At 40.9% G+C, this 24,706-nt stretch overlaps 2 protein-coding genes across 4 annotated transcripts in view; one reads left to right on the top strand and one right to left on the bottom strand.

The window, feature by feature from the left end:
• EIF3J (eukaryotic translation initiation factor 3 subunit J) overlaps nucleotides 1–23,046 on the top strand; it is a 29,283-nt gene extending 6,237 nt beyond the window's left edge. The window contains exons 3-9 of one of the 2 annotated variants that reach the window (XM_048867457.2): nucleotides 5,388–5,445; nucleotides 5,708–5,799; nucleotides 6,419–6,533; nucleotides 12,616–12,774; nucleotides 14,450–14,523; nucleotides 18,934–18,992; nucleotides 19,841–23,046. In XM_048867457.2, coding sequence (XP_048723414.1) covers nucleotides 5,388–5,445; nucleotides 5,708–5,799; nucleotides 6,419–6,533; nucleotides 12,616–12,774; nucleotides 14,450–14,523; nucleotides 18,934–18,992; nucleotides 19,841–20,003 — 720 coding nt within the window. In that variant the 3' untranslated portion in view covers nucleotides 20,004–23,046. Of the gene's footprint in view, nucleotides 1–5,387; nucleotides 5,446–5,707; nucleotides 5,800–6,418; nucleotides 6,534–12,615; nucleotides 12,775–14,449; nucleotides 14,524–16,623; nucleotides 17,673–18,933; nucleotides 18,993–19,840 lie in introns of those variants that run through there. The other variant, XM_048867458.2, reaches the window with a different exon arrangement.
• The window catches only part of SPG11 (SPG11 vesicle trafficking associated, spatacsin), a 63,879-nt gene continuing 60,674 nt past the window's right edge, over nucleotides 21,502–24,706 (bottom strand). For both annotated transcript variants that reach the window (XM_048867452.2, XM_048867453.2), the window contains exons 39-40: nucleotides 23,532–23,683; nucleotides 21,502–22,070 (exon numbers count right to left, since the gene is read on the bottom strand). In XM_048867452.2, the coding sequence (XP_048723409.2) occupies nucleotides 21,890–22,070; nucleotides 23,532–23,683 (333 nt within the window). In that variant the 3' untranslated portion in view covers nucleotides 21,502–21,889. The remainder of the gene's footprint in view (nucleotides 22,071–23,531; nucleotides 23,684–24,706) is intronic.

Genomic DNA, 24,706 nt, shown 5'->3' with positions numbered 1-24,706 from the left:
CCCACAACTCCCCTTAGAGAGGGTTCCTCAGGAAGATACCAAGCAGCTTGAACCAGACCCATTATTGTCTGCAAATGAGTTTGCAAAATCTCATGATCACAGCACCCCACTTCTACATGAGGATTTCACTCCAACCACACACTCTTAGAAAGGGTGCATCTGTGAAGGATGGGATCAGATGAGGAAGCAATCTGTAAACTGTACTTTGCAACAGTTGTGAAAGTAGCTGTTTATGAAATGCGTGTAGTTGACAGATGCAGGGTTGTAGTCATGTTGGTCCCAGGATATTAGAGAGGTGCGTGAGGTAATACCTTGTATTGGATCAACTTCTCTTGGTGAGAGAGACAAGCTTTCGAGCTTACACAGAACTCTTCTTCAGGTTTGTGTACGCTTGAAAGCTTCTCTCTCACCAACAGAAGTTGGTCCAATAAAAGAGATTTTTTCACACAGCGCACAGTTAATCTGTGGAACTCTTTGCCAGAGGATGTTGTGAAGGCCAAGACTATAACACAGTTCAAAAAAGAATTAAATAAATTCATGTAGGATAGGTCCATCAATGGCTATTAGCCAGGATGGGCAAGGACGGTGCCTCTAGCCTCTTTTTGCCAGAAGCTGGGAATGGGTGAGAAGGGATGGATCACTTGATGATTGCCTGTTCTGTTCATTCCCTCTGGGGCACCTGGCCTTGGCCACAGTCAGAAGACAGGATACTGGGCTAGAGGGACCATTGGTCTGACCCAGTCTGGCCACTCTTACGTAGTCAGACTTGCATTAGCTCAGCACAAGCTAGCACGCTGACAATAGCAGTATGGACGTTGCAGCTCCGGCTGAGACTTGGGTAACCTCTCCGACTCGGGGAGTTGGGTGGGCTGGCGAGCCCAAGCTGCCAGCCGAGTCACAACATCCACTCTGCTGTACTCGAGCTGAGCTAGCGCAAGTCTGTCTACTCAGGCCGGGAGGCTCCCTTGAAGCTGCAACGTAGACGTTACCTTACTGGCTGCATCCTGCATCAGCCTTTTCATAATTTTGCCTGGGGTCAACGTCAAGCTAACTGATCTATAGTTACCCATTAAGGTAAGCTTAGCGATTGCAAAATTCAAGGTTTACATTCTTATTGCTGTGCTACAGTGTTTATCTGATGCCCTGACAGTAATGGAACTAAGCATCAATACCTCACTTTAACCACTAGTATGAGACAGCAGACCTCAGTTTTTAACTGTGATTTGATGAGCCAAGTACCAGGACATCCAAGTTCATCTACATATTAATTTAAGACTATTTGGCATTTGTAAGACTGATTCTAGCTTCCCCTCCAGTACACTTCAACTAGTTGACATGAATTTCCAGTAACAGTAGTCATATTTTTGGGGTCATAGTGGACCACAAGCTAAATATGAGTCAACAGTGTAACACCGTTTCAAAAAAACGAACATCATTCTGGGATGTATTAGCAGGAGTGTTGTAAGCAAGACTCGAAGTAATTCTTCTGCTCTACTCCGCTCTGATTAGGCCTCATCTGGAATATTGTGTCCAGTTCTGGGCACCACATTTCAGGAAAGATGTGGATAAATTGGAGAACGTCCAGAGAAGAGCAACAAAAATGATTAAAGGTCTAGAAAACATGACCTATGAGGGAAGATTGGGGGGGAAAAATGGGTGTGTTTAGTCTGGAAAAGAGAAGACTGAGAGGGGACACAACAGTTTTCAAGTCCATAAAAGGTTGATCCAAGGAGCAGGGAGAAAATTGTTCTCCTTAACCTCTGAGGATAGGACAAGAAGCAATGGGCTTAAATTGCAGCAAGGGCAGTTTAGATTGGACATTAGGAAAAACTTCCTGTCAGAGTGGTTATGCACTGGGATACATTGCCTCAGGAGGTTGTGGAATCTCCATGTTGGAGGTTTTTAAGAGCAGGTTGGACAAACCCCTGTCAGGGATGGTCAAGATCAGAGGTGGGCAAACTACCGCCTGCGGGACATATCCGTCCTGTGGGACCGTCCTGCCCTGCCTTTGAGCTCCCAGCCGGGGAGGCTAGGCCCTGACTCCTCTCCCCCGTAGTTATGGCGCCGCACGGACAGTGCGGCTTGCACCCACCCACCGCCCAGGCTTTCCAATAAGCCAATCCTGCCACTCTAAGTGGCATGGTAAGGGGGCGGGCAGCGGGGTTGGATAAGGGGCAGGGAGTCCCAGGGGGCTGTCAGGGAGTGTTGGATGGGGCAGTGGTTTGTGAGGTGGTGGTCAGGGAATGGGGGGGTTGGATAGGTGTGGGAGTCCCGGGATGTGTGGATAGGGGTCGGGGCAGTCAGGGGACATGGAGTGGGGGGGTTGGATAGAGGGTAGGGTCTGGGGGCCCTGGGAGGGGGTGGTCAGGGGCCAAGGAGCAGAGGGTAGGGGGGACTGGATGGGTCAGGAGTTCTGATAGGGGCAGGAAGTGGAAGGGGGCGGAGAGGGGGCAGGGGCCAGGCTGTTTGGGAAGGCACAGCCTTCCCTACCCGGCCCTCCATACAGTTTTGCAACCCCAGTGTGGCCTTCGGGCCAAAAAGTTTGCCGACCCCTGGTCTAGATAATACTTAGCCCTGCCACGAGTGCAGGGGACTGGACTAGATGACCTCTCAAGGTCCCGTCCAGTCCTATGATTTTATGATTACCTTGGCTTATAGTAATCTCTCAATTCCAAGGACAAGGTAGGTGAGGTAATACTTCATTTTGTTTGTTTTACACCTGGTAATCTGGTATGGTAACACACTGACTCTTAACATGATTTGAAGGAAAACAGGTCTTGTGAAACTTGATATTATTTGTTGAGGTTAAGTGTAGGTGAGAATATAATTGTGTTAACATACTTAGATTTTTGTAAGGAGGCTGACTTAGTACTCCTAACATTCTGACTACATTACCCTTTACAAAATCAAAGCAGCACAGATTAAATGCATTTAAACTGATCTGAAAATAATTTTAAATGGGAATCCACATCCAGTGGGGATGTTCTGAGCAGAGTCCTGCAGGGATCTATTCCTGGCCTAATCTATTCAATATCTTATGATCTGGAAGGAACCACTGCTGACAAAGTTTGTAGCGGATGCAAATTGGTGAAGTATTGAATAATTGAAGAGTTAGTTCTATAGAGCAATGTGTCTCTCTTGGTAAGCAGGGTTTACCTGAACAACGTGCATTTTAATGCATGAGTCATACACCTAGGAATAGAATTTTGATCACAGTTATAGAATGGGGAACCATGTTTTGGAAAGCAGTGACTCTGAAAGAAATGTTGGGGTCAACTGAACGTGAGCTGATGTAGTGCACTGGCTAAGAATTAACATGATCTTTTGATGTATAAGCAGGTGAATGCTGACTAGAGATAGGTAGGTGTTTGTACCACTCTCTATAGCTTTAGTGAGACCATTAAGTAAGGGACATTTTAAACTGATGGAAAAAATTGGAAAGAGTTCAGAAAAAGTACATGAATTATTTGAGATTGGGAAAATATGCTTTTTGATGAGAGTTAATATCAATCTATTCAGTTTATCCAAGAGACCACTAAGTGGTGACTTAATTATAGAAAAGAGATATGACAGTAAACAGCTCTTTAATCACATGGAGAAAAGCGTAACAAAATCCAGTGGCTGGACGTTGAAGCTGAAAAAATTCAGACCAAGCAAAGTGCAAATTTTAAAGTGAGAATAATCTACCATTGGAACAACATTTACCTAGGGACATGGTGGATTCTCCATCATTTGGAGTCCTTAAATCAGGATTGAGTGATGTTCTAAAGGATAAGCTGTAACAGCTCAACCAGTAGCTATGGGTTCAATGCTGGAATTACTGGACAAAATTCTGTCTTTGTGGTACGCAGGAAGTCAGTGTGACATGTCAGAACTGGAAGTGTAAGGAGTTCAAAGGACTATTGAATGTACTAGATAGGCAGGGACTTTAAGGACAATAAGTGTTGTTAACCAGGGAGTGGTTAATGCAAATTATGCAACTCAGGTTATGTAAACCCCCCTCCTTTGAAGCTACTCCTGAGGAGAGGGCCATTGACTAGTAAAATTCCCTGAGACTGGAGATCAAAGGCCCGAGCTGTGTAAAGAAATAGTTGAACTATCCAGTTGGGGTCTGGTTCCTGATCCCAAAAATTATGTGAACATGTAACCAAGGGTGCAAACCAAGTTGTGGAGTTTGAGAGACAGGCACAGCAGAGCCCCATGATGGGGCTGGAAGTGACCTCTGGTAGGCTTTTAGCATGCATGTAGATTTTTTTTTTCCTGTCATGCTTTTGCCCCAAGAATAAATGTCGTTTGCTTTGTGAAGGCTGGTTGGTACCTGGTGTACAATGTTATAGCCCCTGGAGAAAGAGTTAACCACAGGTGCTGGATCCTGGGCAGACTTGCTGGAAAATCGCAGTGAGGTGCAGAGGGAACCTAAACCTCTAGTCTGAAAGGAGAGAGACGCAGGTCTCCGCTGTGAGAGCGGTGATGGCTGGGAAGCCTAAAATCTTAAGTGGGTGCCCTCGAGGAAGACCAGGAAGGGGATCAAAGGTGTAGTTAACCCTGAAACTGACAGATTAGTTTGAATAATTGTTCCTTCTGCCTTAACTCTATGAATCTAACAGTGCTCCTGTCACAGATACTGATAGTTTGTCATCCCCCTGGTGCATTAAGTGGTATGCCTGTCATGGCAGCTTTTGACATTTTTAAACCCTGATGGGCACTAAGTGGCTTATGTTCAGATTTAATCACCAAATAACACTGCTGCTGCTACCAGGGCTCTCCGCCCTGATTCTGTAATGCTTAATTTATGGCACAAAATCAGTGTCCTCTATATTCTGTTAAGCCTGTTTTGTTTCTGGTGACGGATGTGCTATAGAGAAGAATCAAGTCATTCTATCAGATATCTACTCATAATTAATTTTTTTTCTTATAATAATTTTTGCCCAGCAAATGGACTGTGGCATTTTTTTTGTCTTGCTTCTGTAACTGTGGTGAACATGAGTTTGCCTGTTACTGCGATATACGTTAAGGCCATGTCTACGCTGTGCATCTTACAATGGTGCGGCTTTGCCTCTGCAGCCACACCATTGCAAGGTGCGCAGTGTAGCCACTCTTTGTCACCGGAAGAGAGCTCTCCCAGAGACAAAATAAAACTACTCCGAATGAGGGCCGGTAGTTTCATTGATGGGAGAGCGGCTCCTGCTGAGAAAGCGCTGTCCACACCAGCACCTTTTGCTGTTAAAATTTGTCTTTCAGGGTTGTTGTTTTTTTTTCACACCCCTGAGCGACAAAAGTTTTAATGATGAAAGTGCAGTGTAGACAGTTCTTTCTGCACAGATACCTTTAGTGGTTCAGAAGTAAGATATAAATACTGATAACTCATACTCCTTCCTGTTTGGTAGGATAACTGGGATGATGAAGAAGAGGAGGAAGAAGAAAAAGAGACAGAGATAAAAGCAGGTGAGGACTGTGGGAGGAGCACACTTCATTGTATACAGAACAAAGAAGAACATTGGCTTCTGTGTTCCAAGTTTATGAACTGTATTTATGGGACATAATAGACCAAGGGTTGTGCATGTGTGGATGACAGTGCATGCTTTTCACATTAGTCACCTCTGGTTTCTGAATTGGATCGTAGCTCTAGGTGCTTTTTTCCCCACATTGTGACAATGTTCTTTATGCACTAGATTTCTTTAAAAGGGCTTTGTTCACTGTTTTACAGAATCAAAAGTTTCAGAAAAGAAGAAAATAGCAGAAAAAATAAAAGAGAGAGAAAAGCAGCTGAAGAAAAAGCAAGAGGAGATTAAAAAAAGAGTAAGATGTCACTGTCAGGATTTTAGCTTTTTATGGGAAGAGGGAGATCTGCTTATTGTTGTTCAGTCTAGAAAAACAAATGTAGTCTGAGAATTAAAGGCCTGATACTTACAACGTGCCCCTACAGTGAGTTATCTAGGAAAGAATAGTCCTGATGTAGTCTGTATAAGAACTTGAACATCTAAGAGTTTGAAATAGTACTTATCCTATTTCCATCCTTCTTCTAAGTGTGTACATTAAGTTTATAATACTCACCATTGTGTGAAATTACTTTTGTTGAGGGTTTTGGTATTTTTATGCCTGTAGCATGCTTGTGGTTATCAGCATTTCAGCTTGGAATGTTTAAACACAAGTTAGGCTTGCTGTTAAGAACAGAACGCCTGCACTTCAGGAATAATTACTTCAAGCAGAAGCATGCTGTTCAGTTAGCTTGTTGAAATGACCACACCTGCAACTGCTCCATTCCTGGGCAAGAAATGTAATTCACTTGCCACCAATGTAAGCTGACATTATTTGAAGACTTTTAGTTAAGTAGATTGCTTATGCTTGGTTAGCAATAATGACCGAAATGCAAGACTTGCCATGGGTCAATCATGCTACTTTTTATACTTTTTTTTAGTTAGAGGCACCAGAGGAAGCTAAAGAACTTACACCAGAAGAACAGTTAGCAGACAAACTACGGCTAAAGAAATTACAAGAGGAGTCAGATCTTGAGTTAGCGAAAGAAACGTTTGGTAAGTGTGGATACACCTAATCCAAGCAAGTAGTTGGTGGTGGTACAGTATGGGAGAAGTAATTTAGAAAGTTAACTGCAATCAATTCTAAATCTAGTTTTCAAGTAAAGCAGTATATTGATCAAAAAAAGTAGGACTGCTGTGATATTACTCTTACTGGTATAAAAATATCGGGCTGAAACTTGGCATCCAGCTAAAGCTATTTCATAACTGTATAGACAGTCGTAGGTAAGAATCAATGCCTTTTGGTGTTGAGAACTTTTAAGACACAGTATGTTTGGGGAAACATCTGTGATGTGTGTTGTAGAACTAGCACAATTACTTTTGATAGTTTGGAGTCAGACATTACGAACGTCGCAGTGGATGTGAGTTACGCTGATATCAACCAGAAGTTTGTGTTCAAATGACATGTCTATTTATATCTGGAAGCATAGATCATAATGACTCTCTCATTTCAAGCACCACACAATGTCTTTAGAAACTAAAAGAAAAGGAGGACTTGTGGCACCTTAGAGACTAACCAATTTATCTGAGCATAAGCTTTCGTGAGCTACAGCTCACTTCATCAGATCCGATGAAGTGAGCTGTAGCTCACGAAAGTTTATGCTCAGATAAATTGGTTAGTCTCTAAGGTGCCACAAGTCCTCCTTTTCTTTTTGCGAATACAGACTAACATGGCTGTTACTCTGAAACCTGTCATTTAGAAACTAAATTGCATTTTCTGCCTACAAGTGGCTGTAGCAAATTGGGTAGGATTGCTTTGCCTGATTGAACTTCTCAGCCAATAGCCATCTTTTGTATGAAGAGGAGTAGGGAGGAAGAAACTGGTAGCTTCTAATTGGGATGCTCTCCAAAGTGCAGCCAGATTACCTGTGAGGGTGGGTGAGGCTTTTTGAGGGGGGTGGTTCAGCATCAATTAAGTATGTTTAGTTTGGTCAAATTATGTGATAAGGCAGGTCAGTAGTTCTCAACCAGGGTTATGTGTACCCCTGGGGGTACGTAGAGGCCTTCCAGGGGATACATCAATGCTTCGAGATATTTGCCTATTTTTACAACAGTCTACATAAAAAGCACTGGTGAAGTCAGTACAAAAAACGGTTACTCACCTTCTTGTAACTGTTGTTCTTCGAGATGTGTTGTTCATGTCCATGCCAATATCCTCCCTCCTACCCCTGTCGGAGTACCCGGCAAGAAGGAACTGAGGGAGGGGTCGGGTCAGCAGTGCCCTATATTGGGCACCATGAAGGTGTGACCAGGCCGACCCTATGTATACTGCTAGGGAAAAAAATCTTCCGGCACACACCTGACTGGAATTGACATGAACAAGTGCTCAAAGAAGAAACTAATATTTCTTACAGACAGTGACTTGTTTATACTGCTCTGTAGCCTACATGCTGAAATGTAAGTACTGTATTTATATTGCAATTGATTTATTTTATAATTCTGTGGTAAAAATGAGACAGTCAGCCACCTTTCAGTCAGAGTGCTGCGATGCTTTTGTATTTTTGTCTGATTTTGTAAGCAAGTAGTTTTTTATGGGAGGTGAAACTTGGGAGTACACAAGAGAAATCAGATTCCTGAAAGGAGTACAGAGAGGTTGAGAGCCACTGAGCTAAGTGTTGAAAAAGCAATGAAGTTGGTGAAAGGGTATTTGGCTTCTAAAGGCAGTTAAAAGAATGGTAAATTTAACTAGGTTGGGGGGCTCACTATTGTCTTGTGCTTTCCTGATAGAATTGACAAAGTATTGATAAACTTCCTTACAAACAGGATGGATTGATTTAAATCAAGGCAATTTAAATTGAGGCTTTCCACTTGGTGACTCAAATCTTCTGTTTTAATTCTTTTTCATTTGTACTTGTTTTCTAAAGAAAGGTGCATTCTCATTGGTTAATATGCCATTAAAACATATTGATTTACAACTAAATGGAGCTTTTACACAAAATTTGGTGCATCTTTTTGCTACCTAGCAGAGTACACTGTACATTTATCTAAGCAATTATATAGCTTAATATTTTCAAATTCTTATTAATTTGTACATTTTTAGTATGTTCTAAAGTGGTGAATGATATATTGCTTATTTACCAGATAATTAACTTTTTGCTCATGATTTGCATCAAGCTGCATTAGGATTGTGACTGGAACTTAATTAACCACACAACAGCATATAAAACTTATTTTTATTAAACAAAACAAGCCCTTAGTATAGTTCATGACCTACTGTGCCATATTTATAAAGCTTGACCTCAAAAATTAGATGTTTTTCCACTGATTCTTTCTTTTATATAGAAAAGCAGCCTTTAACTTATAGTTTTTGATAGGTTTCAGAGTAACAGCCGTGTTAGTCTGTATTCGCAAAAAGAAAAGGAGTACTTGTGGCACCTTAGAGACTAATCAATTTATTTGAGCATAAGCTTTCGTGAGCTACAGCTCACTTCATCAGATGCATACTGTGGAAAATACAGAAGATGTTTGTTTTTATACACACAAATCATGAAAAAATGTGTGTTTATCACTACAAAAGGTTTTCTCTCCCCCCACCCCACTCTCCTGCTGGTAATAGCCTATGTAAAGTGATCACTCTCCTTACAATGTGTATGATCATCAAGGTGGGCCATTTCCAGCATAAATCCAGGTTTCTGATAGAGGTTCATGACAACATTTATTTTGTTTAAATTTTTGAGATTATAAATTTAGGCCTTAATGTAGTTTGTAAAACCAGATTTATATTTATATACACATTTAAAACTACAATAAAAAATCCAATATAAATAAACTGGATTTTTTTCACCCTACTTACCAAGTGAATTATGCAGTGGGTTTAATACAGCCTTCATGTTTTCTGGGAGTGCTTTCACTTGTATTTTTTTAGTGATTTTCTTCAGAAATAATCCAGTCTGCTTTGGTTTGGAAAAATCTGTGGCTGTTGATTGATCGCAGTTAACTCACGCGATTAGCTCAAAAAAATTAATCACAATTAAAAAAAATAATCCCAATTAATTGAAATGTATTAAATATTTTGGATGTTTTTCTGCATTTTAAACTATATCTATTTCAATTACAACACAGAATACAAAGTGTACACTTCTCACTTTATTTTTATTACAAATATTTGCACTGTAAATATGATACACAAAAAATAGAGGACTTGTGGCACCTTAGAGACTAACAAATTTATTTGAGCATAAGCTTTTGTGAGCTGCAGCTCACTTCGTCGGATGCATTCAATGGAAAATACAGGGGGGAGATTTATATACATAGAGAACATGAAACAATGGGTGTTACCATGCACACTGTAACGAGAGTGATCACTTAAGATGAGCTATTATGGGGGGGGACTTTTTGTAGTGATAATTAAGGTGGGCCATTTCCAGCAGTTGACAAGAACCTCTGAGGAACAGTGGGGGGTGGAGGGGGGTAATAAACATGGGGAAATAGTTTTACTTTGTGTAATGACCCATCCACTCCCAGTCTCTTGACTATCACTACAAAAAGTCCAGTCGTCGTCGTTGTCCCCCACCCTGCTCTCCGGCTGGTAATAGCTCACCTTAAGTGATCACTGTCATTAGTGTGTGTTTCATGTTCTCTATGTATATAAATCTCCCCACTGTATTTTCCACTGAATGCATCTGATGAAGTGAGCTGTAGCTCACGAAAGCTCATGCTCAAATAAATTGGTTAGTCTCTAAGGTGCCACAAGTCCTCCTTTTCCTTTTTGCGAATACAGACTAACACGGCTGCTACTCTGAAACCTGACAAAAGAAATAGTATTTTTCAATTCACCTCATACAAGTACTATAGTGCAATATCTTTATCATTAAAGTGCAACTTACAAATGTAGGGTTTTTTGTTACATAACGGCACTCAAAAACAAAACAATGTAAAACTTTAGAGCCTACAAGTCCACTAAGTTTTACTTCTTGTTCAGACAATTGCTAACAGAAACAAGTTTGTTTTATGTGATACAGCATGGCCAGAGGGCAGCAGGAGAGTGTTAGAAGGGAGCCTTATTCCCTGTAGAGGGAAGAAAGTTTGCTATAGATTAATTAAAGCACCTGAAGCCAGTCACCTGATAAAACCCCCCTGCTTCAATCAGACAAGGGAAGGAGTTGAAGCAGAGTGGATTGGTGTTGGAGCAGAGAGCAGTTTGGAGGGAAGCAGAGGAGAGTTTGGAGAAGTGCTGCGGTGGGCTAAGAAGTCTAAGACCCTAGGTAAAAGGACACCTGGTTTGTGCAGAGGGAGGGCAGGAAGCCCCACAAGCTGAAGGGCAGGAGAGGGAAGTAGCCCAGGGGAAGGAACTGCTAGTTCAAGTGGTTTACCGCTTTCCATAGGGCCCCTGGGCTGGGACCCGGAGTAGAGGGCGGGCCTTGGTCCCTCCCTCTCCACTCCCCTCCTCTAGGACACTAGTGAGGCAGTTAATACCCCAGTTCAGGGGTGAGAAATGGTGCCCTGAACCCTCCCCAAGAAGAGAGAGCGCGAGACCCATCAAAGTAGTGCCAGCAATTTGCCACATTACATTTATGGGAGATAATGCTCCCCGCTTCTTAATTAGTGTCACCTGAAAGTGAGAACAGGCGTTTACATGGTACTGTTGTAGCTGGTGTCGCAAGATATTTACATGCCAGATGCGCTAAAGATCTATACGCCCCTTGATGCTTTGGCCATCGTGCCAGAGGACACGCATCCACGCTGATGATGCTTGTTAAAAAATAAGGGGTAAATTACATGTGACTGACCCCTGGGGGAGAACTGTGTGTCTCCTGCTCTGATTTACCCGCGTTCTGCCGTAGATCTCATGTTCGAGCAGTCTGGGATGGTGACTCAGCACATGTTGTTCATTTTAAGAACACTTTCACTGCAGATTTAACAAAACACAAAGAAGGTACCAATATGAAATTTCTAAAGATAGCTACAGCACTGGAACCAAGGTTTAAGAATCTGAAGTGCCTTCCAAAATCTGAGCGGGACAAGGTGTGGAGCATGCTTTCAGAAGTCTTAAAAGAGCAACACTCCGATGCGGACACTACAGAACCCGAACCACCAAAAAAGAAAATCAACCCTCTGCTGGTGGCAGCTGACTCAGATGATGAAAATGAACATGCGTTGGTCTGCATTGCTTTGGATCGTTATCAAGCAGAACCTGTCATCAGCATGGACGCATGTCCTCTGGAATGGTGGTTGAAGCATCAAGCGATGTATGAATCTTTAGCACATCTGGCATGTAAATATCTTGCGATGCTGGCTACAACAGTGACATGCGAATGCCTGTTCTCACTTTCAGGTGACACTAATTAAGAAGTGGGCAACATTATCTCTTGTAAATGTAAACAAACTTATTTGTCTGAGCAATTGGCTGAACAAGTCAGACTCAGTGGACTTGTAGGTTCTGAAGTTTTTACGTTGTTTTGTTTTTGAATGCAGGGTTTTTTGTACATAATTCTGTTTAGTTTGTAAGTTCAACTTTTATGATAAAGAGATTGCACAACAGTACCCGTATTAAGTGAACTGAAAAGTACTATTTTTATTTTTTACAGTGCAAATATTTGTAATAAATATAAAGTGAGCACTGTACACTTTGTATTGTGTTGCAATTGAAATCAATAATGGAAAATGTATAAAACATCCACAAATATTTAAATAAATGGTATTCTATTAACAGTGTGATTAATTGCGATTCATTTTTTTTAATCGCTTGACAGCCTGAGAAAAGTCACAATCCTAATAGTCAATTTAAAAAATCCCAACTAAACCTAGTACTGCAGGCTTGAGGCCTAGAATTTATGTAAGGAGAAAATACTGTCTCCAGTACTATTCCAGAGTAGGTGGTTCAGTACAACTCATGGGATATGTAGCCTTTCACTTAAATCACTAGTTCAAATCCAGCATGAATTGTTAGTAACTGAAGTTGTTTGGGCTCTTGCTGCCTTGTTGGTCATTTCAGCTGAGGTAAGGAACTGAAGGGGAGTAGAGATAAATTACCTGTTCTGTGGCTAGAGGGCTTACGTTGTGTGGTCAGTCTCACCTCCCACACAAACTACAGTTAAATGCACCAATATTTTCTCTGATACTATGTTTTTCACTGCAGGTGTAAATAATACTTGTGGAATAGATGCCATGAATCCATCTTCAAAAGATGACTTTACGGAGTTTGGCAAATTATTAAAAGAAAAAATTACACAGTATGAAAAATCTCTACATTATGCCAGTTTTTTGGAAGCATTAGTTCGAGACGTATGTATTTCATGTAAGTCTTTATTTCAAGTGTGAGATTTCCTAGCACATTCCGTGGAGGGCTAAAGTAGTAAACATATTAATCAAGTAAAACTGAATTGGGATTTATGCAGTCCTACATTAAATGATGCACTGATACCCCTCCCAGAGACTATTTTTGACTGCTACCTGACTGAGAATCAGTACTTGCATGCTCTTCATCTTTTAATGAAGGTGGTGTTTCCTCTGTGATTGATCTTCTCTGAATGGTGCTGTCAGGTCAGGATAGCCCACTTAAACATACAGGCAAATTTTGTACTGATCTAAGTCTTACACAGCCTTGCAGAACCTCTATTCAAGAAGAGGAAAAGGCTCCCCGATCCATTTAATTCTAAATAGCTCAGTAGGGGAATGAGATCCTATAACACTGGAAATTTAGAGCAGTTTAATTCCAAAACGTAACTGTCTGTTGAAATAAAACTACAGGTGACTTGTTTTGACTGCTTTGGATGGCTGAGATATTTGGTGCGTAATTCTGTTTTGAGACTTCCCTTTTGCCTGTGCTTGTACATCCTGTCCTTCAGTGTAGTGGCAATTTGATATTGTGGCTTGTGTCATATAAATACATTGTGGGTGGTTGGCCTACTGCAACAGATGCTGAACTGTTAGATTGGAGTCCAAATCCTCTAACATGAAGGAGTGTCAAACTGAGCATTAAGTGCATGTAACATCCCTCTCCACCTGGATGCTTCTCTCTCTCTCTGAGCCTTCAAACTTATTTTAGGCAAAACATTTACCTTCAGGCACAAACAGTTGACCATATTACAAATCTAGGGGCATAATGTGCTGCTCATAGAGTTTAAGGCCAGAATGGACCACCACATAACCTCGTCTTACCTCCTGTATATCATGGGCCTCCAACGTCCCCCAGCACCTGCAAGCTATACTGAACAATCCAATTGAGACCAGGTATTACAGCCTACAGGAGACTAGATTTATGTGCCACAGATAGAGAATAGGAGGGACTGAAGTGCACCAGGGCTTGAGGCCCCCATAATGGCAGGAAAATGAAACATACCCAGATAATCCTGGCAAGAGACCAGTACCCCCACACAGGAGAGGAAGCTGAAAACCCCCCAAGGTCACTGCCAGTCTGACATGGAGGAAAATTTCTTCCTGACCCCACATATGATCAGTTAGACCCTGAGCATGTGAGCAAGAACCAGCCAGCCATGCACCTGAGAGAGAATTCTCGGTGGCATCTCAGAGGCCTAACCCCCCTTGCCCAATGTCCCATCCCCAGCCATGGCCATTCCCGATCCAGAGGAAGAAGATTTAAAAACTAACATGGATTTGGGGGAGGGGGGAATCACTTGCTGACCCCTACCAATGGCAGACTGAAACCTTGAAGCATAAGCTTTAGAAACATAAGATGTAACTCTGTTCAAATGTTGGCCTCCTAAATGTATTGATTATGTTGGCCATCTTATGCTGCCCATTACGCAAGTTATCAAGGGGATGTGAGATCCTCGACTGTGATGCCAAGAATCAACATTGCCCTAGTGTTAACAATGAGATTTTGACTCCAGTTAAAGGGGTAAACTACCAGATATAAATCTCCACTTAATGGATTTTAGAGGATTCAATGATTATTTGAAGGCTTTCTGAAAACTACATTGGTAGAAGTCTAATTTTCTTCCTCTTTGTAGTGGAAGTTGATGATTTGAAAAAGATCACAAATGCTTTGACAGTGCTATGCAGTGAAAAACAAAAACAAGAGAAGGTAAGACTTCTGCATCTTTCTATACTGTCTTTCCATAACTTGCATAATCCCAGTATGCACTAAGATGTGCACCTTCTATAAATCTAAGGGGTTCTAGGTTTTGAATTCAAATGTGCTTTTGACTTAACACTGTTAATGAGAAGACGGTTGAAATTGAAATTCTGATTTGGGATATCGTCCTAGAGCTAAACTTGAGAATGTCTCATAAACGTAAGTACGCTCATGTAAAGTAAGCACCGTTCTGCCAGTAATCTTTAACTTTACCTCCTTGCATATTTGCACTGATTCTGTTCAATTTTTTGGCCTCTGTGCTGGAGTGGAAGTGTCCAGTTGTCCTGGAAAGGTGGGAGAAGCGTATATTTTAGTTAAAACCAGAAAACTAGAATCAGTTAAACGTGTTTATGGAAGTAATTTGAATCTTTATCCTCAACCTTTAATAAAACTAAGATCAATGTGATCAGAGTGACTTAACAGCAGATAACAGAACTAGCTAGCATGTCAGTATGCCTCTCTGGTGTGCCATACAACTTAAGTGGAAAAAGCATTAAGTGAGTGATAACACTGTATCAGATTATAGGATAATTGGTGCTTTGTGATTATACAGATTGTGTAAAATGTTTCTTGTGCAAAAGTTATAACATTAAAGTTGTGAGGGAATTGCATAGCTAAAGGTCAATGAGACCAGAATTTTAAAAATTGGTTTTAAAAAATAGTTAACTGAACATTAACTGGCAAATCCAAGCCATACTGCCTAGCAGATAACTGAAATGAGACTGGTTTCAAAACTTATACTAGAGAGTTCTTTGAAGGAAGCAACCTGCTTCTGGGCCTTCAACGTGAATAATAAATGCTCCATAAATGCACAACTCTGCTACTTTCTACCCAAAATTGGTGGGTGATTGGAAACATTTTCTAGGCATGTTCTCCAAACTGCTCTCGTGGCAATGTACAATAAATGGTTTAGTTCAAAAGAAGAGTAACAGTGTAAACTTGGCTATAAAAATCATCTGTAGAGTGATATTGAACTAATTTTGCATTTCTAATAGAACTAGACTTTTAGTGAGATGAACTTCCCTGTCTATTTACAAAGCTAAGAGAAGGGCAGGTGCAGTTGTGGCTGAACGTAGTTATGCTGTTTGTGCTTCACTGCTGATTTTGCTAGCTGAATTTCATCAGGATGCTAAACTTGGCGCTTTTTTTTTAAATCAAATCTCAGATTTGGAGGTCAGGTATTTATTTCTCTTTGGTCTAGCTAACTTTTCTATTAATCCTTCTGTGCCTGGCACCTTTGTCCCATCCATTTACGAAGAATTTACCAAAGTGGTTAATGTTAGCATACAGGAAATAGCTTGCCCCTCAACTCAGTAACTCACAATATTGTAGCTCTTTGGAGTATTAATGTACAATATTGGAGGAAGCTCACAACGTACCACTTGTAAGTGATCTTGGCTGAATCACGTTTCGTTTTTTTAAATCAGCCAACCAAAAAGACCAGACCCGAGCAAAGTTTTTACCTTAAAACAGAAGAACCAGACACTCCATCAATTCACTCGGGATTTTGCTCCTGACTTTACGTGCTCTGATACTATGGTGATGGGAAGCCATATAAAACTCTAAAATATTCCCACCAACTAAATCAGTAACCGTATAAACCTGAACATGTGTAATTTTGCATTTGGGAAGTGTCTCCCTTCCTTCAGGAAAATAAGCTTATGCTGCAGATAGTGTGATAAGTTCGGTGAAGGGTGTTCCAGTGTACCATAGAGTACATGCTGCTATTCTGATTATGGTGAGGCGAGTCTGCTAGACGTAGTGTGTTTGCCATGAATAAGAGTTGAACTTAAATTCAGTTGCCTCTGGGGTAAAATTCAACAGCAGTAGTGCACACGCCTTACGTGGTAGGAAGTGAACACTTTTGCCAGCTAACAGATCAGAAGTACAGGGGAATTGAAGTGTGCTGTATTTAGTTCCCAGATAGGAAACTGTCAGGATGCTCGGGTTAATATTCTTCATATTTTTTACCAGCACTTCAAGGAAATTAGCATGTTACATTTAATACTGACTCTAAAATAAACCAAAGCTTTTTTGGTCTTTCCTCAGCAAAGTAAAGCCAAAAAGAAGAAAAAAGGGGTTGTGCCTGGAGGTGGTTTAAAGGCCACTATGAAAGATGATCTGGCAGATTATGGAGGATATGACGGAGGATATGTACAAGATTTTGAAGACTTCATGTGACATCTTTCCTTGTGTTGTCTTTCTTTTGCCCTTAAACATGTAGCACAACTTCTTTTCCTTTAAATTCTGCCAAATGCTACAATTGGAAGTGCAGTATCTTTGTGCTGGTTATTTAACTCTTTGACAGGGTGGTGCTAAAGCATTGGGATACCTGTGTCGTCAAGGGGTTGAAATGATGAAACTCCATTCCTATATAAATCACAGAAAAAACCAAAATTCTAATAATGTTTTTAATTGTTGCTATCTGGTTTCATAGTAACAAAACCACTAAGTTGGACATGAATTTCAACACAGCAAAAGTTGTATTATTACCAGCACAGTTTAGTAATGCAGCCTTAACTGTACCTCCTTGAATGATTTATCTTGTGAACAAAAGCAGTTTGCAGCAAAGGCATGGTGTGCACTTAGTATTAAAATTGCTTTGTCTAAGTTAGAGCTTGGGTTTTTTAAAAATAGATTGTGAAGGGGACTGCTAACTTCAAAGTAAGGATACTGCACCTGAAAATTAATCACTTGATACGCACCCATTCTTTCAAAGCATGACATTTTAAAATAAAACTTATTTTGGTCAAAACAAGAAAATAGTTCCTTGTTGCATTTGAAAAATGATTTGTGGTATCTTGAGTATAAGCAGTTTACATTTATCTGAATATTTCTACTAATGCAGCTGTATGGGTTGGTTATTCTAACAGTTAACTGCCTGGTTTAAGTGTCTATCTGAGAACCAAATTTCCTTTGTTCTCATGGGCTGCGATAGAACTCTCACAGGACTTTACCATTTTCTTTCATTTACAAAAACCTGCTTAGCAAACTGCAACAGTTACTACAGTTGGGCAAATTGTTATGTTAACAATTATGACATCTGCAATGTTTTATAAAGCAACTAATTTAATAAAATCACTATTGTGAGGACTTCAGAGCCTGTGTATTGGGAGTACTTATTTTAGTGTTAACTAAGCTCTAGAACAGTGTTTCTGGGCCACATAGCTAAGCTGACAAGAGGAAAGAGGAGTCTCTTCAATATGAAGTGGCTGCTTGCTGCAGTGAGTGACCACCAGACAGCTTGTCCCTATAGTCTAGTATGCATGTCCCGTTTCTTGGTGTGGCTTACTTCACTGTTCCAAATGAATGAACCTTGAAATTGGCAGTATAATGAAACAGAACTGGGGCATGGGATTGCAGTGTATTCAGCACTGCGATCCTTTATTTGAAATCTGTTTCCACACTTTAGTTGAATCTAAAGCAGCAATTTAAAACAAGACATACTATTACACCCCACCTTACTAAAAACAATGGCAAGGAAAGGTTACAAAACCACTTGGGACATCATCCTTAACACTGAATTCAGATACATGTGCACAAAATTTTGTTTAGTTTTTAACCTTCATGTCAGGAATGTTAAGCCTGGGCTTAGTGGACCTTTAGAGATTTCCATATGGTGGGAGTTCATATCACTTGCCCCTTAACTAAAGGGCGAAAGAATGTTAGATGTGACATCTCTGCTCAGTCTGTAGTCTCAGGTCTTTCTATTTCTGCATTACACAGAGCTCCAGCTTAAACAAAACTGGAATTTTAAGGGCCAGAATTGTAGTTTAAAACTATTTAATGGAATGTCTGAAGGGCATGGGCCTGAATACTGTATGTAACCTGGTTATGGGGATAGTTTATGGCTATATTAGAATATTTAATAGCAGGGATGTATGCAAAACCCCAGAGGGAGAGGATACAATGTCTCCCAATAAGCCATCTCTTGGAAAACGTGGGGGGGGGGTCATTGCTGCATAATGCCCAAGCTATTAGTTGGGGGGGTGATAATTCCAGGCTCCAGCCAAAGTTACAAGACTTGTTTTGCCAACCAAAGCTGGAAGCCTGAAGATCAAAGGACACTAAACAGTCACATTACTGAGAGAGGGAGATGCAGCTGGCAGAGCTGTTCCTGGCAAACATGCTCTCTTGCATCTCTGCTGGAGGATCAGAAGCAAAGCCTGCCTTGTGCACTGCCCCAGGGCTAGAGCTTAGTCAGATGTGGATGCATCTAGAGACAAGTGGTGGTCAGAGGTGCAGCTAGCTCTACAGCCTTCATCCTTTTTATCTCAAGTGTATTTCTACATGCTCTGAAAGGCATTAGCATCATTCTAGCTTTGTGATAAGTCTTTATTTTCTTGACTTTTTCCCCAGTATTACAACTCATGGGGACTAACTGTAGATGCTCCACTACCTCCAAGCACAGTTGACAGGTATGTATCTATCTCTTGGGTGTCACTAGAATTTACTTTTGTCTCTCAAATTATACCAATTAAGATGGGTCATAATGCTACCTTTTTCTTGCTTAACCTTAAGGGTCTTGCTCTTGTTTTTTGGGCAGCCAATTTCTAATGTATGGGGTGGTGGTTTTGTTTACCTCATGTGACTTTATAGTGTCACTTTAAAGATGTAGCCTGGATCTGACAGGACCTTCTTTAAAACATGGTTTGGCTAATAGGCATGAAAAATCCTCACTGTGTTGCTTTTTCTATGAAAAAATATTTTACCTGGCAGAGGCTGGCTGGCTGCTTCCTTATTCTACCTGTGGTACTCAAGTAACAATACTGCTTTCAGTTGCTCAGAAAAAATCTTTCAGAGATGTACGTGTGAACTGAAATTCAGCTGCCTCTGGGGTAGAATTGAAGAATGGTGCTTTAGGAATCAATGTTCAAGTTATTTTGTAGCCTTTATCATTAAAATAAACTTGAAAATGTGAACCAAGTGCAGACTAATAGCCCAAAATGAAAAGCAGTCACTCACCCCACTTAACTAAATTTCATCTTTAAGAAACATCCCACTTAGATGTCAACTGTTAAGATAGCTTTAGCAGAAATAGCCAGGTGTGCTTTTTCCAAACAAAACTGCACCATGTCAAACAAGCCTCAATGCTGCAAACAGTTGTAGATGTACATACTTAATGTTAACTATGTGACTAGTCTTCCTGACTTCAATAGAGTTAGCACATTGGGTTCTAGAGTAAATTCAGTTTTTATAGCCTACACAGTGCAGCTGTAGTATGTATTCTTTATATGTATTAAACCTCCATTTTTTTAAATTTAAGAATGGAATGGAAGCAGCTGCACAACACACAGGACCTTCAAGATAATCTTATTATCCAATTAAATGCAAGAGCCACTAATCAATGGACTCACTGGATAAAGAATCTTCAGCTGGCTATTAATTACCAAGAAATATGGAACTCCAATAGTCAGTGTATCTGGTAGGACAGTCAAGGAGCAAATTACCAGAATCTTAATCATACAAAAATGCATTATCCTAGCAACTAAGACAAAATTGTCTGAAGCTTGCAGTGTGTAGGTGAATGGGAACACTGCTGAATAGGATTAGGCTACTGGATACTCTTGGCAGCTTGAGGAAAAGCTGTTTGCTACAGTTGGACAATTCTTCCTGTTTATGAAATGTGTGTACTCTGGGTTATGGAACAGAAAACTTCCAACCAAGACACCCAGCTCCAGAAATAGGTCTTTGCTTTTAAAATACACTGGTACAGCCAAAGGTAAATAGCATTTGAGTCTTACTGAACATTTAACTTAACCATATCTGAAGCCCTTCCTGTGCTCAAAGTACTTCTGGGAGTTAAAAAGCTACTCAAACGAAGACATTCTTAGCCCAGGGCGAGGAAGCAAATCCTGAGACTCTAGCCCTTCATTTCCCCTGAGGTGCTGCTCTGTCACAATGGAACTAGTGCAACTCAGCGTGGGGGTGAATACTGAGACAAAACAGCCTACGGCAATAGAAATACTTGGTCCCTTCCACTAGAGCAGACTCAGCTCCCCTACACACCAGTGTCATCAGGATCAGCGATGAGGCTTTTCCTGATGGAAGGATCATTCTTAAACAGCCTGTTGAAAGACATCAAGCCCAGTTGTTATGTTTGATATTCCTACTACAGTGATAGGCCACCACCTGGGAATGCTGCATACAGAACTTGTCAGAACACTCCAGGGAAAAGTTTATGAACAATAATGTCTAGATATTTTGGAACTATTCAGAAAACCAGAAACAGATTTCCCCCCTTTTTCCAAACACTTCTGGATAAGTTTGCCTTAAACAGTTAACTAGTGCACATGACTCCACCCCAAAGCAGTCAGTGGTGATTTACTTTTGCATGTAAGACTAGGAACTAGTATTTAAGCAAGAGTTTCCAAAATGCATACAGCTGTAAAGAGGTTTATTCCCAGCCAGTCAATACCAATGCTAGAGGCTTTAAAGATTTTAAATACAAATATAGCAGCAAACAAAACAATTGTATATGGTGAATGTTAGACACTTTGTGATAATGTGTGCACGCACAACACACGTAGCAAATTCTCCTTTGTTTCACTGGTAAAAGAAGAGTGTACTCTAAAAGCACATAACATCTTAACTCTCTGTGAACACAGAGGTAGTCCATTCTTGTCACTGACTATTATGGTATTCCTATAAATCTTACAGTGGGCAGGTAAAAATAATCTCATTTGCATAAAGCACTAGAGAGGAGTATCCTAGGCAAATTGCTTCCTCTGAAGATTTTGGAAAAATAGGCAAGAGACTTTTTAATATGAATGTTTCAAGTATCGTACTTGCACTAATGATCTTGTAAGGTCAGCAGAACATCTATTAGCCCATTTTAAACAGATAAATATTTGATCTGATGTTCCGTTTAAGTTACTGTAAGTACCACACATTAATTTTGCAGCAGTAAGATCCTCAGCATTTGGCTGTTTTTAAGAAGGCTTGCATGCAATTCCTGCTAAAGCCAGTAATCCATGCCTCTAAATTAGCCAAAGTCATTTTAGAATAAAGTCTGGCTGAAATCCCAGCTGGCCAGAGCACCATCTTCTAGGCCCACCAAGCAGGCTTTTACAAAACATTTTGTTCAACTCTGATTTAAATATTAAGAATTGTTTATTGTCCAAAACAACTTTGGGTTAATAGTGTCTGTGTTTCAGGGACGTTCAAAACAGTGCTGGGATTTTATAGTAAATTTCACATACTGAAGCAAATTTTTTTTAAGGCACCTAGCAGCAAGGGACCAGGAGCTGGACAGTGCAAGCCATGGTACTCCTGCTTGTCTGGGCTAGAATCTTCATGGCACTTAGGCTGGAATCTAATTTGCCAGCATATCCTTTAGACAGCAGCCAGTCTGCGCATCCTTCAAAAGCATATTTACCACATCATAAAACTTGTTATCATACGCCAATTTGTAGTACAGGTAGATGTCTTCACAGTAGGTCAGTAACGTCTTCAGATTTTTCTGAGCAGTCTCAGTTGGCTGGTGCTGTTTGACCCTGAGACAGAATTTTGTGTTATATTAAAAGGGGAGAAAGGGCAAGCTTACAAATAAGATTGACAAAGCTGAAGAACATCACATGAGATGGGAAGAAGTTCTGATATCTAAAGAAAAATGCAGGCTGGGGGTGGGGAGGGGGGGCAGAGGAACTTGTAGAGATGGTTCTTGGAAAGGATTTGTGTTTTGCTTCTCCATACTCTTCTGCAAAGGTTATTTTAAAGCTAGACATTTGTTAAAGACAAAAAGCTGACTAGGTTATAAAGAGTTCTGAGCCCTGCAGGAAGTTCTCTCCACCACACTAAATGGCTGATAGTATCTGACAGCACCTAAGTGTGCGAAGTGCCTCACAATATAGTAAATAGCACATGGACTCTGCCACCAGGAGCAGTGAATCTCATTCTGTATATGATGCAACAAAGGGCCAACAGAGCTGGCAACAGTAACATAGGGTAGTTACTCAGCCAACGTGCTTTCACAGCATTGTCTATGGCAGAGATGGCAATAGAATCCAAATGTCCTGACTCCCTGTGCTAGCCACACAATCCTCCTTCCCCTTCACAGCAATCAGAGTGATTGACATGCACAAAATGCCACACAAAGCAATTCTCACACCACCTCTGGATAGTTATTTTACAGATTGGGCTGGAGTCTGCCAACCTGCACGTGAGGTCAATGAGAAGGTACAAGAATGAAGATCTGAACTGGGTATGTGAGAGATGATTGAAACATATTTAATTTGATGGCATATCAGTAACTTCTCCTTATGACTATGCAATGGAAGAATTAGCTGCTAATTTCTTACACGTTGTTTGTGAGATCAATTAAAGAAAGAACACCACTGTTACTAGTTTCATTCAGGAAATAACTTTTTAGCTCAACAAAAACTAGTTTTGTACGTATAAAAACAAGTGATCTATGTTATGAACTGTCTTTAAGCACTGATGAATAAATAAATTAAACCTGTTTTCACACTAGCCTACAAGAGCACAATTATTGAAACAGTGTATCTACTGCCTTGAGAGAAGGTCATGTGAGAGAACAACAAAACTCAACTACAACTAGCATTCAGGGGATCTCCATGCCACTCACTTCGGGATCACCATTTTACCCCTCAGTGTTCCTAGATCTCCTCCCACGGTGGCACTTGGTGAGGAGGGCAGAGGAGTTACCTCAGAGGCCAAGCTAGCACAGCTGCTCTTAGAAAGGAGGGGCAGGCTACTTTACAGTGCTGCTCCCTCCGGAGGGCCAACTGCATGGTTGCCGCAACACAACATGCTTAAGATTGGGAATAAGGGGCAAGAATCCCTCCTGAACTTTGCTCTCCCCAAGCAGTGTACTGGGCTGACACCACGCCAGATGACTTGTATTCTATAAGCGAATACAAATAAAACCACTCTCTTTGAAGTCACTTGCCAGAAAGACACAAGGCATAGCCATGCAGGGTTGCAGAAATACTTACTTCTTCGCAATCTCCTCAAATACATTGGATTTGAGTAACCTTTGTTGCTTAAATTCTTCCAGGTAATTGAAGTCGCCCTTTATAATCACTTGTTGATACAGAACTTCAGCCCAGTCTGGAACAAAGTCATAAGCCTCAGACACAATAGCAACCTAGAAGGAGAACATGCCAGAATTACTGACTAGGATGGGCCACAAGCTGGTTTAACTGATGAAGCTTTCCAGCCATGTGGTTTTGCCTGCTTTTGTTTGCACTTTGGCAGTACTCAAGCATTTCAGGTGCAGACTGCCATGGCCTCTCTGGCTCAGTTCTTTACACTGTTGTCTCAAGGCCATTCTTTTAAGGAGGAACGCAAGGGTCACTGTGGAACTATAGATAAACAGAGGGATGTGGAGTGGGGAGTAGGTATGATGGAGAGGGAAGAAGAAACTTGAAAATAGGATGGAAATTCAAGGCTAGAAGATACGGTTCTTACTGAAGTTAAAGGGAATTTGAAGCAGTTTGGGGCCTTAAGAGTTGGGAGAAGAGAGAAAGGAGAAGATAGGATTTTGTAATAGACCCAGAAGATTAACATATAAACACATTCAAACATTAATATAAGAATGGCCATACTGGGTCAGACCAACGGTCCATCAAGCCAATTATCCTGTCTTCTGATAGTGGCCAATGCCAGGTGCCCCAGAAGGAACAAACAGAACAGGTAATCGCCAAGTGATCCATTCCCTGTCTCCCATTCCCAGCTTCTGGCAAACAGAGGCTAAGGACACCATCTCTGCCGCTCTTGGCTAATAGCCATTGATGGACCTATCCTCCATGAACTTACCTAGTTCTTTTTTGAACCCTGTTATAGTCTTGGCCTTCACAACATCCTCTGACAAGGAGTTCCACAGGTTGGCTGTGTGTTGTGTGAAAAAATACTTCCTTTTGTTTGCTTTAAACCTGCTGCCTATTAATTTCATTTGGCGACCCCTAGTTCTTGTGTTATGAGAAGGAGTAAATAACACTTCCTTTCTCTACACAAGTCATGATTTTATAGACCTCTATCAGATCCCCCCCAGTTGTCTCTTTTCCAGACTGAAAAGTCCCAGTTTTATTAATCTCTCCTCATACTTCAGCCGTTCCATACACCTAATCATTTTTGTTGGCCTTTTCTGAACCTTCTCCAATTCCAATAT

This window comes from Caretta caretta, chromosome 10, assembly GCF_965140235.1.
Source record: "Caretta caretta isolate rCarCar2 chromosome 10, rCarCar1.hap1, whole genome shotgun sequence".
Taxonomy (NCBI): Eukaryota; Metazoa; Chordata; order Testudines; family Cheloniidae; genus Caretta; species Caretta caretta.
This window is presented reverse-complemented; position numbering and strand designations above follow the sequence as displayed.